Source organism: Lutjanus erythropterus, chromosome 11 (assembly GCF_056507025.1).
Source record: "Lutjanus erythropterus isolate fLutEry1 chromosome 11, fLutEry1.hap2, whole genome shotgun sequence".
In the NCBI taxonomy this organism is placed as follows: Eukaryota; Metazoa; Chordata; class Actinopteri; order Lutjaniformes; family Lutjanidae; genus Lutjanus; species Lutjanus erythropterus.
The window spans coordinates 20,281,813-20,295,562 of record NC_139327.1 but is presented as its reverse complement, the minus strand read 5'-3'; the positions used below and the strand labels follow the sequence as shown (position 1 = coordinate 20,295,562).

The 13,750-nt window shown below is 37.8% G+C and overlaps 2 protein-coding genes across 5 annotated transcripts; one reads left to right on the top strand and one right to left on the bottom strand.

Annotated features, from left to right (window-relative positions):
* Nucleotides 1-1,350: 1,350 nt before the first annotated feature.
* On the top strand, nt 1,351-6,662 carry LOC146319006 (serine/arginine-rich splicing factor 1B). 3 transcript variants are annotated; one of them, XM_084731219.1, is made up of 6 exons: nt 1,351-1,640; nt 3,199-3,380; nt 3,464-3,636; nt 3,964-4,268; nt 5,468-5,564; nt 6,475-6,662. In XM_084731219.1, the coding sequence occupies exons 1-4, from the start codon at nt 1,447-1,449 to the stop codon at nt 4,144-4,146; spliced, it is 732 nt and encodes a 243-aa protein (XP_084587345.1). In that variant the 5' UTR covers nt 1,351-1,446; the 3' UTR covers nt 4,147-4,268; nt 5,468-5,564; nt 6,475-6,662. The 3 variants fall into 3 exon arrangements, with proteins under 3 accessions (XP_084587345.1, XP_084587344.1, XP_084587346.1); XM_084731218.1 differs by lacking the exon at nt 6,475-6,662 and having other exon boundaries at nt 5,468-6,312; XM_084731220.1 differs by lacking the exons at nt 3,964-4,268; nt 6,475-6,662 and having other exon boundaries at nt 5,468-6,312.
* Nucleotides 6,663-8,855: 2,193 nt separating this feature from the next.
* dynll2b (dynein, light chain, LC8-type 2b) lies at nt 8,856-12,049 on the bottom strand. 2 transcript variants are annotated; one of them, XM_084731216.1, is made up of 3 exons: nt 11,901-12,049; nt 10,373-10,520; nt 9,025-9,630 (listed from the first exon to the last, which is right to left on the bottom strand). In XM_084731216.1, the coding sequence occupies exons 2-3, from the start codon at nt 10,502-10,504 to the stop codon at nt 9,493-9,495; spliced, it is 270 nt and encodes an 89-aa protein (XP_084587342.1). In that variant the 5' UTR covers nt 10,505-10,520; nt 11,901-12,049; the 3' UTR covers nt 9,025-9,492. The 2 variants fall into 2 exon arrangements, with proteins under 2 accessions (XP_084587343.1, XP_084587342.1); XM_084731217.1 differs by lacking the exon at nt 11,901-12,049 and having other exon boundaries at nt 8,856-9,630; nt 10,373-10,519.
* Nucleotides 12,050-13,750: the final 1,701 nt, after the last annotated feature.

Genomic DNA, 13,750 nt, shown 5'->3' with positions numbered 1-13,750 from the left:
TATTCACACAATGTCCCAACTTTTTTGAAATGGGGGTTTGTAATACCAGTTGTTTCTAGAGGACTCAGTACTTTAGGATGGTTTCAGTTGGCTGGTTTTGAGCTTTCTACTAGCGCAAAGTTAAGTATAGCTGAGCAGGGTTACTATTATTAAAATTCTAAGTAAGGTTTTTGTCAGTGAATCTATGTAATCTTATAAGCTTATATATTTTGTAAGTGGAATCTGAATTCACAAAGTCTTGATACACCAATTAATCCGGCCCATTATTTGGCATTTTAATTGGTATCGTTGTCTTTTGAACAGACATAAATACAAACAAAGTTGCAATGTTTTGTTTTTTGTTTTGTTTGTGATTGATAACAACAGTAACAAAAACGGAACAAAAAACACAGAACAAAGTGTCGGGCAATTCAATTATGACAAAATACATCTGAAAAGAAACATTAAGTAATGGGCTCATGCAGGAAGCTTGACATTGAGTAAAAGCAAAATAGATACAGAGGAGCATAGGAGAGGGAAAAATTAAGAAAGAAAGAAAAGTTACTAAATCATTAGTCAATAACATATGTTTGAGGTATTATTTGATTATTTGTCCCATTTTGTTTATCAGCTTTACTAGTGAATTTTAATATTGCTTTATATCAGTTTAAGGTAAAATTTGTTTTTCTATTGATCCACTTCATTTTATGTATGTGGAATACCCCCCTTATTATAAACAAATGGATTAAAAGGATAACATGTTTGTCCATCTTTATCCATTTTGTCAGTTTCAAAATAAACTAAATATCCGTACCATAAACCATGGTCATTTGACCTGTTTTTCTGCTTGCTTGGTTGTTTGTTATTTTATATACGACGTTCTGCATAGTGATCCAAAATATTATAGAAATAAATAACTGTAAAACTGGTGAAATGATGGTACCGTTGTGCATGGCCGTGTTAGAGGGGAACACTAGCTTTGCGAAACTCTCGTGAGATTTGTACCTGCTGCTCTTATCTAGTATGTTCGTTGTACAAAATAATTATGTTTTATAAAGTGACAGCAGTGTGGTAATAAAAATTCAGTTAAATTTAGGGGCAGGAAACACTTGGGTACGGGTAAGGAAGATCATAATTTTGGTTAAAAACTCTCGCGAGATCTTTCGCTGGTCTGGGATTCCCTTCTACACACGACTCGTTGTACGTGACCGCAGCGGTGTATTGTACGCAACGTGATGACGTTGTGTTGTAGGCCGTCAGTTATTGGTCAATCCAGCTCTTCCACGGGGCTATAAACAGTGGTGAAAGGTTTCAGTCCTCGTTAATACCCCTATAAAAATCTAAGAAGGACTAGTTAATCCAGCACAAACATAAATTGATTTTTGCGTTTTTTTGACGGTCCAAGTATCGCTTCTCTTCGGCGGAGACGTTACCGTTGGCTAGCTGTCACCTTTGTTTTGTGCCAACATGTCTGGCGGAGGTGTCATTCGAGGGCCAGCAGGGACTAACGACTGTCGGATATACGTGGGGAATCTCCCTCCTGACATCCGCACTAAAGACGTCGAGGACGTGTTTTATAAATACGGGATTATTCGGGATATCGATCTGAAAAACCGGAGAGGAGGACCACCGTTTGCCTTCGTGGAGTTCGAGGACCCGAGGTGAGCTGTAGAGCCACATTTGAACCTCATCTGCCTCATTTCAGAGTTAACTGTAAACCTGCTCTTAGCAGATAACTCAAGGACGGTAAAAACTGAAAAAAAGTTGCTGTTTCTGTCCGCTGAATTTTTAATAGCTGACAGGTAGGCTACTTAAAGAAAAGTGTGGTTGTTTTTATGATATTGACAATATAATACGTGATTCAGTTTATCATATTGAAAGTTTTATCAAATGAAACACTCAGGTGTTCCACTTAAAGCTATTGGACAGCAATCTTAAAGAGACAGTTCACCCTAAAATAAAAAACAAAACATATTTATCCTTGTACCTGTAGTGCTGTTTATCCTTCCACATTGTTTTAGTGTGAGTCAAGTTTTGGAGATATCAGAGATATCTGCCTTCTCTCCAGTATATGAGGTATAATGTACAGTGAGCAGGTCATTATTGTGAAATAAACAGGATGTTGCAGGTCCTAGACACAAAGCAGAAAGGTCTCGAATCATCCTCAAGGGGGGTATTTTGCAATACTTAGTTATGCACTCAAAAATATCAATAATTTTACACAAAATATTAATTTTAAAATTATTGTAGTGATTTAACAACAATTTCTTATTGCTCCTCCAAAGTCTGTGAGCAGAACTGTGTCCATAGCAATGGTCTTTTCCTCCTGACAACTATCTGTTCCACAGAAATAACAGACAAAGAACAAACAAAGAATTAGAATGATGTAATTAAGCAGAATCTGTCATATAATGGAACTAGATGGCACACACCTTGTGGTGCTCAAAGCACCAAAAAATACATTTGAAAAACTCAATAGCAGTGTCTCGTTTAAGAAATCATGACCCAGTAACTCAAGATAATCCACAGACATATTTATGAATTTAAAAAATTATTATTATTATGAATTAATCTGCAGATGCTCTGGTTTAAGATGAAATAAAACATTTCAATGAATGTTTCAATGTTTGTGAGCCACGACAAAAGCTGAAATGTAGCCTGCAACAGACATAATAAAGCCTTGTTTCACCTGTGGTTCCAACCAGCCAGGTAAAGCTGTGGTGGCTAGTTTAAATCTTTGAAACTAGACTTCTGACCCTCCTCTGGCTTAGAAAATCTCACCTGTGACGGGAAACTTATGTCAATCACAGGTTGGAGTAGGAAGCGATTCTGGGAAAACATAGTTAATTGTCTTCAGTCTTATTCTCAAGTCCTTACTTAGAAGTGTAGAGTCAGCAGTCAGTACAGGTTATCTATAGATTTTTCAAGGTTTTTAAAAAATTGTGAATCTTCGCAACCACTACAGGACTTTGAGCATACAGTTATGAATGTCAAAAATAAAATATTAGGCTGTTGGGTTTGGTGGTATGTGAGATCAGCAGCAGTCAGAAAGGACACTTGTCACACACCCACACATGCGTATGACCAAAGACATGATCTGCTGGAGATAATAACTTAATGATATTTAATGAGTGTCCAGGGTCAAATTGTAAAAAAGCATTAAATTCATATACTATTCGTTGTAAGGAAACATGAATGAGTGTTATTGTCACCCTGCAGGGATGCAGAAGATGCTGTGTATGGACGTGATGGTTACGACTATGATGGCTACCGTCTGCGTGTTGAATTCCCTCGAAGTGGACGTGGAGGTGGTCGGGGAGGCGGTGGTGGAGCTTTAGGAGCCCCAAGGGGAAGGTATGGTCCCCCATCACGACGCTCCGAGTACAGGGTTATTGTCTCAGGTAGGTGAAACCTATCAGAATATCATGTTACCTTGATTGTAGTAAATGTTGGGTTTCTCATCACCTTCCTTTCCGCCTGTCAGGTCTTCCTCCCAGTGGAAGCTGGCAGGACCTGAAGGATCACATGCGAGAGGCAGGTGATGTATGTTATGCTGATGTTTACCGTGATGGCACCGGAGTGGTGGAGTTTGTACGCAAAGAAGACATGACCTACGCTGTCCGCAAGCTGGATAACACTAAGTTTCGCTCTCATGAGGTAGGTTAGGGTTGCAGGAAGGACTAGCTCTGGGACTAGATTTTGGAATTTAAAATTTTGTTCAAGGTAAGTCTGTCTGGAAATGAAAAATGGAGCAGGTCAGATGGACAAAATAGACGTGAAAACAACTGGACAGTAAGTAAAGGTTTATTTTCAGGTTGGAAGACCGAAACCTAATTATTTACCTCATACGCACATTTCTATATGGAGCTACGTTATAAGAGGACAAACCACCTTTTCAGCTTCTTTTCTTTTGCTGTTGTTTTTAATCATAACAACTGTAAACAAGCAGCTGTCCTCCCATCCCTGCTTTTTTTGTGTGTTCAGGGAGAGACAGCCTACATTCGTGTGAAGATGGATGGACCGCGCAGTCCCAGCTATGGTCGCTCACGCTCTCGCAGCCGCAGTCGAAGCCGGAGCAACAGCGGCTCACGCAGCTACTCCCCACGTCGCAGCAGAGGCTCTCCACGTTACTCTCCACGCCGTTCCCGCTCGCGCTCTCGCACTTAGACACACCTGGCCCTGATTAAACCACCAGCCAGCTCAACCCAGCAATGCATCTCGAGCGGAGACGACAAATTTCATGGCACAAAGTCTCCATGGACCATTTGCTGTGTTAATTGTCTCTTGCTGTGTGTTCCCATTTCCCCAGTTTCTCTCTTTTTTTTTATTTTTTTAAATTTTATTTTATTTTTCTTTACATTTTGGCAGACTCTTGTTTGACCAGATAAGATCGGCCTGAACACCCTGGTGGTCTGTTTACGCTGCCCTCTCTCTGATATTTCTAATCTGCCCTTTCTCAGTGTTTCCTTTCCTTCTTATTTTCTCGTTATTTTGCTCTGGGACACCAACACAAAACATTGGTATTTAACATCCTGAGAATGAAACTCAACAATCAACTATCTTTCTGGTGCGTTAACAGTAGTTGACAAATTCTACTTGTTCTAGCTTTAAAGAAAATGTTTTCTTTAATCTGAAAAAGCAATTTTTTTGCCCTTGACAAATTCACCAGACTCCATCTACAGAAACAGTAACTTTGGTATTGTCATTTTCATTCAAATTCGAGATTAAAAAAATAAAAAATAAAACTCCCTAAAAACATCTTTCCACCACTACAACAATCACCAACTCTGGTTGTTTGGTCCAAAAACCAAAAAAACCCAAACTTTATTCACCATGTTAGATGTGAAATTATTCTGCCTAAACACATGCTGCTGCTCTGTTGTCCAACCTCCGTCTCACTGCTTTCCTGACATTTTCACATCTAACATAGTGAATAAAGGGTTTATTTCCACCAAACCAGACTTGGTGATTGTTGCAGTAGATATTTTTGATTACTTTTATTTTGTTTGTGTTTAATTTGAGTGGAGATGACGATAAAACTACTGTTTTTTTAAATGGACTCTGGCGGGTTTTGTTTAAAGCAATAAAACACTCTAATCATATCTTACCCTTTAACAAAAAATCTCTCTCTGTCTGGATCCTTTCTATAATGTTGTCAGACACGTAGAATAACAATCTGAGCCTGTCAGTGGCTAAAAAAAGATCTGGTCTGTGTATGTTGCCCTCTCTCTTGTATTTCTTTTCTCCCTTTCCCTTTCCTCAATGTTTCCTATTCACCCCAAAATGACCGACATCCCTCTTCTGCTAACCTTGTCTCCCCCTTTTCTATACTCTTCCTCCTCTGATTCCAGGGTGTGTTGAAGGGAGAAATTCATCATTGTATGCTCTCTGCTGTAGTTGATATTTTGGGGGTGGCATGATTATATATATTTTTTCTCAATCTTGCATTTACTATTGTACTTTGACCCTGTCGTGTGTCTCTCTGTAGAGTTCAGAGGAGCAGGATAGGATGGGAACAGAGGAAAAGGAAACACATTTCATATTAGGATAAACAGGAGGAGGAGGAGTCAAATATGGCACCAATGGTATGATGGCTGAGGCCTCTCACAACTCTGAAATCTGTATAAAAATAAGACTTAAGTCAATTTTTTAACTCTGAAAATACGCTTGAAAGTAGCTGTTAGCAAATGTTGCTGGTTGTATTACAGGTTTTGTTTTGTTATGCTATAGTTGCCGTACTTGTGCATGCTCCCATTATAATGTACCAGCAAGGTTACTTGCCTTCTGTCAGTAACCCTTAAGTCCCGGTGGTTCTTCACACTGGTCCTGCAGGTTTTTTTTTCTAAAATGCTCTGTTGGGTCAGGACAGTATCAATTAACTGTATATAATCTTCATATATTGTTCACTACCTTCTGTTTGGACATTCAGTGGACATTGGTGTTTCTGCTTTTAGTATCCAAAGAAATTGACCGTCCCTAAGTCCCGCCTCTTTTTGCTCTGAGCTCCAAAAACAGTTGGGCAAGCTTAGTACCAGGTGGAACCTCAGTCAATTTTAATATAATGTAGTAGTAGTAGTAGTAGAGTCACATCTCAACTCATTGTTAAAACACTAGCTAGCTAACAATTGATATAGGTTAGCCAACTAATTAACTAGTCTTTGCTTAGATATCAGAAGTTACTCACCAGATAATGGTGATGTAGATTAGTTATCTTTAGCTAGGGTTTTGATAACATTAGCTAACTCAGAATGTAACTATTTCACATTTACAGGTCCCCCAGCAACCGTGTTTAACCATCTTCAAAAAATTGGGTTTATTTTTAACATAGACAAGCCTAGCTACCAGAAACAGGAAAGTGGACTGAGGTACCAAAAGGGGCGGGATTTAGGAAGGGTCAGTTGCTAGTCTTTTGGGATTGATTATATCTTAATTAGTATTTTTCGAAGGTGTGATTCTAACTTGCCTCCTTCTCTTTGGTTTTGCTGGTATTCGAAGGTTTGGACTGGGCTCATTGTCTCCCCATTCCGGAGCCGGATCAGGATTCAGGATCAGATCAGGATTTAGGATTAGGCTTCGGGATGGATACATGGAGCAGGAGCATTTTACCGGGAGAGGATCCCGACCCCCGGCCCTGTCCACATCAAACTGGAATCATTGTAGTGAAATATTTAAACTAAATTGGCCTTCAAACAAGTCAAAAGAAAATGTTTCTTTTTGTGTGGGACCTCAGAGACGCAATCACTTTTTTTTTATTAAGAGGAGAAAAGCTCGGATCAAAACCAGGAGGAGGGCTGGGAGGTGCAGGATGGATCCACGCACGTAAGAAGAGTGGTAAATAGTGGGCAATCATTAACAGTGGAGGAGGGAGGGAAGAGGGGATGTGACCTTAACATGTTTTTTTTTTTCTCTTAGGTCAGTCATTTGGTGCGGATGATGAATTTTGATTTTGCTAAGTATAATCTCCAGTATTTTGAAGCTTTGTTCTCTTCAATAAAAATTTAATCCATAGTTTCATATTATTGTGTTTCACTGTTTTTCAGTACATATTTTTGTAGTAGCAAATATTCATAGATTACATTACATACATCTAAAAAAAATTCAGTGAGATGAAGGGAAGATGAAAACAGAGAAGTCCCACCTGAGACATTATCTGATATTCTGAAGAAATTTTGTGGAAGGATCAAGGATTATTTTTTAAACCTGATCAAATCATGCTTTAACTGGAAATTATATTGCACCAGACTTTGAAACTATCTTAAGATTCAAAATTTAATTTAAACTTCTCTTAAAACCTTGGTTTAGTTCTTACTCTAAACCTAGATTAACTCTATTTTTGTTGTACCAAAATTTAAAACCCCATTTGAAAATGTCATCTAGTATTAACTTTAAACTTACACTGTAGGAGATTTTTCATATCATTGCATATTTTTTTGGCCATATTGGTCCATTAACTGGCCAACAGGTTCTTCACAAAGGAGGAGAAATTAGAGCTTCCCTGCCATCATGACTAGACTAATAAACTCTTTAGCTGGCTAGCAAACAATCCATAGTTTTTTGGTTTTTTTATCTAACAATGTAACATTTGTTAACTATTTAGCCAGCTTGCAAACAATGTAACGTTCTGTTGACTTCTTAGCTAGTTAGTGTACAGTATAACATTTTGTTTGCTTTTTAGCTAGCCAGCAAGCAATGTCACTTTTTTAAAATTTAATTTTTACTTGTTTTAAGCAAGCATCTCCATATGGATTAAACTGTACCTCCTTACACTGGGATTTTTTAAACTTAGATTAGTTTTTGATTGTGCAACAGCTCTGCTTCATTTTAAATTTGGATTTAGTCATTTAAAACAGTTTTTAGTCTGATTAGAACTAATCTTAGATTTTTTTTGTTGGTACAACTCAGTATATACAGCATGTCATAACTATTTGTTCTCAGAACAAATCTCCCCTTTTTAACAGTTGGTCGTTGGTTGTCAGTTACTGTTGTGTGACACATGCTAATGGAAAGGATGGTTCCACTCCTGCAGGAGCAGGGTTTCTATTTTTATTGTCGGCCACAATTCATTAAAAACACTGACTAGCCTACCTACAATTCTCATTAGGCCCCAAATAAAGTAAGAAGGTCAGTGCCTTACTGGTGTGCCTGTAGGTGTTAAAGCAGAAGGAAATCCCTACAGTAACAGAATATTGTTGATGTGTGAGGAGGAGGTAATGTTTTTGTTTCACCCACGGCTGGTACTGACACACAGACCAGCACTCTTCCTTTGCATTTTTATTTATAAAAAGACCATCTTACACAAACACCTGACTGTAACTGTCAGCACTATACTATTCCTCACCTGTTACCAGATTTAGTTTAGTCTTTTTTTATTTTTATCTGATTTTTCATTTTTAAAATTTCCATTCAGTTTAGTTTCCAGAGTGTTTGTGTGTTTCAGTTTAGTTTTTATTGATTCCAGTATTAGTTTTAGTATTACAGAACAAACAACACTTTGTGAAGGTAATTGACTCATAGTCATGAAAACATACCAGTCTCAGTAAAGCTGTGTACCAATGCTTCCTCATTCTTGTTGAGGAATTTGACCAAATTGACAGACTAAAACCAAAGATATTTCAAGATCTATTGTTTTTCCAGCGATATCACAGGATACAAGAAAGAACTACAAGATATTTCAGATTGGATTTCTTGTCTCCTCCTCTGGGTAGCCAGGTGGCCTGCTAGGTGAGTATTTTTGTCACCTAACACTAGGTGGTCAACAGCGTAAAAGCTATAGGTTAGGGTGGTGATACACAGCACCTGTACTGCCTAGCCCAACTAAAGGACAAAACACTTGTTTATAGTACATGCAAGTGAAGCAGAGTCACAGATACAGTCCACACATTTTGAACCGATTTACTGTGTCAAAGTTGTTTTGTGCTGAACATGTTGAAAATATCACAATACCAAAACTGCACACTAAATTACATTCCAGAGGTATACAACAGTAAATATTCACAACTGAAGTGGAAACAGGAATGTTCAAGCACGTACAAAACCTTCAATCTCTTAGCAGGTGATATTCTTTTATTAAGTGTCAGCAACAGTCATTTCTATTCAATCTCAGTCGACACTGAAAATTAAAGGCATCTCAACAAAAACTGTCTGTTGCTCATTTTAATTCCATGAAAAATAGTTATTATACAACATATGAAATAATGTACAAGGTCTGTGCATCAACACACAGCAAAAACAATACCCAAAATGTATGAGTCATAGTGAGTCGTCAGAAGTGCAAATGCTGACCGAGAGCTGGCACAGGGAGTAGTTGTACATTGGCATTCTCTATGAACGGCACATCACCAGTCCAGCCATGACTAAAGCGCCATCCACTGATGGTGGTAGTGTTGTAGGTGGCAAACAATAACAGACTGAAGCAAGCAGGAAACCAGGGGGAATGCATGTCTGCAGAGAGGTGGCAGCAAATGTACAGCGTGGCACAAATTAAAAGTAGTTTTAGGATGACATGTTTGGAGTTCAGCCCGACTTGAACAGTAGAATGGCCACTTGACCCAGGTAGAAGTAGATGAAATGCTTTGTCTCATGCGTCACGTAGCTGCCAAAGTTCCTCCCAACAATACAGTGCCATGTGGGGTTGTACTTCTTGTCAAACTCCTGCAGGGGTAACCAGAATTAGCAAATTAAATACGAGAAGCAACCTCAAAGATTTTCAGTTAAATAAATTTCTGGTTATGAAGATAAATGTCACTAATGAGCCATATAACACAACAGTGATTGAGACCATGCCCTCCTGATGAAAGCATTAAAATATTTATACATTTGCAGCAGTACAATCTGTGGCAACATTTGCAGAAAAAAAAATGCGCTATGAACTTTAAGCTAATATGATCTCCATATACTGATATCTGCATACAAATGTGGAGCGCTAAACCATCAAATGATAGCCGATCAGTTCTAAGATTGCCGTTAGTGCAAAGTGAACATTTCTTGTTGCTGCAGCTTCACATTAAAAGCATTTAACTGGTAAAACATGAGTTCACTACAGTGAAGTAGTGACAGTAAATGCAATGTTTGTCAGTGAGCATAGTGCTTAACACTATTGTTCATCAACAATGTGTCTAACAATGGTCATTTTAACAGATTGAAATACTGCACGGAGTAATGGAATAAGGAGCAGCCACAGTGAGCTGTTAGTTGAAGAGCTACATAGCTCAGGTGCTCACAGAATAATGGAAAAGAAATTGTTGCCCGACTTCTTTATTCTTTTTAAAATGACAGTTTGTATTGCTGTCCCCAGAATTATGGGACCTGTAGTATTAAAACACATTTGCTGTTACCACCAGCAACTACAGGTGTCGTTACATATTTTTAATAATTTAATATTGTTCAAAGATACCTTTTTGACATAGGCGGCGATATCCTTCTCAATGTTGTACTTTTCCATAGCCTGCATGGCACAGTCCACTGCGTCCTGCTGCATTTCATCAGACATGTCTGCATTCTTTATCACTGCCTTCTTGTCAGACATGTTGGCGTTTTTTTTACTGCACGGGAGATAAAAAAGGTCATAATCAGGAGACATTTTTCCACTTAGTTCACACACTAGTTCAACACGTCCCATTTCCATGACAACAACACTGCAGCATCATTTGCTTATAGAAACAGTCACCAGCTGCAGTTATGAGTTTGCTTATTTGCATTTTGAAATGATGACAATTTACATGTGAGAGCTAAATGAGGGATGCGGCTTCTCCAATCCAGCAGACTGGATAAGACAGGAGGCTTCATGAAACAGGAGAAGCAGTCATTTGGGGCACGATCAATCTGAAAAAAAGTGTACCATTTTGCTACGGTTTTGGGCTTGAACGGCACATTTCCTCAAAACAGTGAGCAACAGGCTTTGAGAAACATTTTCTCTCGTTTGGTAGGTGTGCCACAGGTGTTACCCAATCAGCAGCGACATGTATGCGAACACCTGTGTATTTAAAAAGATGTTGCAGCCCCTTCTCTGTTTAAATAAATGTTTGTCAGGGCTGAGCTTGGCCCTGGATAACTAACACCCACCACTCAGAATTGAGTAGATCATATTGTCCCCTACCCCCCGATCATAGGGGAGACCAGGCACAATTGTAACTCACTCACTTCTTGTAATCAGAATAAGCTAGAGTGACAACACTTTCAACAAGCTATGCCACTATAGGTGATGGATGTAGCTAGCTAGCATACAAGATTTGATCATGGCTGTAAGATCAGGGTTACAATTGCCCCAACACACTCTGTTAGAAAATGAACAAATTTCAATGTAAAATTATTTAACTCAATTCAAATTAGAGCTGCAGTCAATTAGTTGTCAGCTATTAAATTAACTGGTTTGAGTAAACTGAGTATATTTAATATTCATGAAAATATATCAACTGTACTATTAATTGGTATAAATTTCTTATATCTAAAGATGACTAGATTTAAAAAAAAAAAAAAATGTTAAAATGTCCCCCGGTCTCCCCTATCTAACAGTTATACAGAAGACTGAGGATGTGGTTTTGAGGCAGACACAATCATTATGACAGTGAGCAGCAGAGGAAGGGTAGAGACATTACTGAAGAAGGTGCACCTGCACTATGCAGCTGACAGCATTATAACTTTGATTTACTGCTGCCAGTTGAGTTATTTCTAAACATATTCAATAACCAAATAATCCCTCTATAATTAAACTAATTCAAGTTGTCAGGTTTGCAGACAATGCAAAAGGAGGTGGACAGGAGTATTCATTCAGCCTCTCAGGACAAATACAGGAGGCTCAGGGTGGATTAGCATGCCAGCAAACAGAAGCCACAGCATTCCCTCTTAAACTGCTAACACTGCACGGGGTCTATTAACATTAAACACTAAAGATGAACATTATCATACATGCATTCAACTCTTACCGTTTCTCAGCGGAGTTATAATACTGTTCAGAATCGTTGGTTACGGGCAGCTGCACAGTTTCTCGTTCATTTATGGAAGGACAGCGTGCGTCTAAGCCCCGCCCTCCACATCACATCCTCCACCTGATTGGCTGGAGTGAAGCCTCCACCCTGGTGACGGCGTTTTTCACTTGCGGACACTGCCTGCATCTTATTTCCACCCAGAATGCACCATTTCCAACCTTCCCCTCCCTCTCTCTCCCCTCGGAGGGAGTGATCGATCCAGGTGATTGGGGTCGATCGAAGGTATTGATCTGCATTATTTAAGGGGGCTTGCAATGGTCGGTGATCCATATTAGACCCAATCAGAGAGGCAAGGGATGAGTTGGACATGCATTGTTGAGAGTATTGATCCCATGTCAGTTAGAAATAGACAAAAAGAGCACACCAAAACACAAAAGAGTCTTTTCTGGATTTTTCTCTTTTTTTTCCCCTCTTTCTCCAAAACCTTTATTGTACCATTTCAAGTCACACCGTTAACCACTAACTGGTCTGACAGTACAGTAATCTGTGCAATAAGTAAATAGTACAATATGATGATTACACTGGCATCATTACTGCATTGTTTATTTCTACTCTACATGTCAATAAACCTATACTACTATACTTATTTATAATATTTTGGATCTTGACACACCTACTTTTATACCCCATCTTCAGTATACACTTGTGTATTTTTGTTTGTTTGTTTGTTTTGTTGTAAATATATATATATATTTTTTTTACAGATTTCTTATTTTCTATTTCTCTATATATTGTTGTATATTGTAGTGTAATGCACATACTCTTTACTTATTTTACATACTCTTTATTTCCATTTTCTTATAATTTCTCTATGTTTTTTCTATTCTTGAATGGAACAAGTGTAAGGTAACCCAATTTCCCCCAATGGTTCAAAGAGTTTCTGATTCTGATTCTGATTCCACCTGTCACTGTAACATGTCCAATGTTATCCTGTTGATTTCAAGTCAAGGCTTTTAATCCTCAGCACAGGCCACTGCTCTTGGGCCTGATGTCATCATTATTACAGTTCACAACACATTTACATTCTCTGCTGTTTGCCTTTATTTATGCCTTTTATTAAATACACAAAACTCAACAAGAAAATATATACAAAATAAATATTACAAGTGTTTGTGAAAACACGATAAACAATCATACAGGACTTAAGTGCAATCAACTAATCTTTTCTCATCAACTTAATGTAAATATTGTATATTGTATAATGTAAAGTTATATTTATTCAAATTAATTAAACTTAAATTTCTATTTATTTCAGAACACTTCAAAACCTATAAACATGAGTTCTTCTAACTTGAAGTCTCATGACTTGAAATGAGTTGAATAAAAGTACTGTACAGAGTTCAATCAACTCATTATATTAAGTTTCTAAAGAAACATGACCATCCTGTTAGCAGACTTCCCAGCATATATTACTTGAGAGTTAAAACTCCTCTGTGACCCTTCTTTTTTATGGTTTGAAGAAAACTGAAATGATGAAAACTTGTTGTGTGTCTCTAATGCACTTTAAGATAATTATTATTATTTTTTTTTTTATAAAATCACTATTACAAGGTGGGCCAACATATGATCACCTCAAACGTATAAAATGTAGAAAATCAAATTTGTTTGTTATGTTTGTCAGTGTGACTGAAGAGTTGTTGGTTCAGCTTAATATCTTGAGCATATCGAACATGTTTTCTAAAGCTGAATTAACATTAAGTTTATTTGACTAAAAAAAGGCTGCTTTAAATTGTTAGAAAATTAGGCTACCTTAAGTTGTATTTTCAAATTGTATTAATTTTTTTTTG

Coding starts and splice junctions, on each gene's coding strand:
- LOC146319006 (XM_084731219.1), top strand. CDS start 1,447: ATGTCTGGCGGAGGTGTCATTCGAGGGCCAGCAGGGACTAACGACTGT. Junction 3,381..3,463: donor GTACAGGGTTATTGTCTCAG/GTAGGTGAAACC, acceptor TCCGCCTGTCAG/GTCTTCCTCCCAGTGGAAGC. Junction 3,637..3,963: donor CTAAGTTTCGCTCTCATGAG/GTAGGTTAGGGT, acceptor TTGTGTGTTCAG/GGAGAGACAGCCTACATTCG.
- dynll2b (XM_084731216.1), bottom strand. CDS start 10,504: ATGTCTGACAAGAAGGCAGTGATAAAGAATGCAGACATGTCTGATGAA. Junction 9,631..10,372: donor TCGCCGCCTATGTCAAAAAG/GTATCTTTGAAC, acceptor TTACCCCTGCAG/GAGTTTGACAAGAAGTACAA.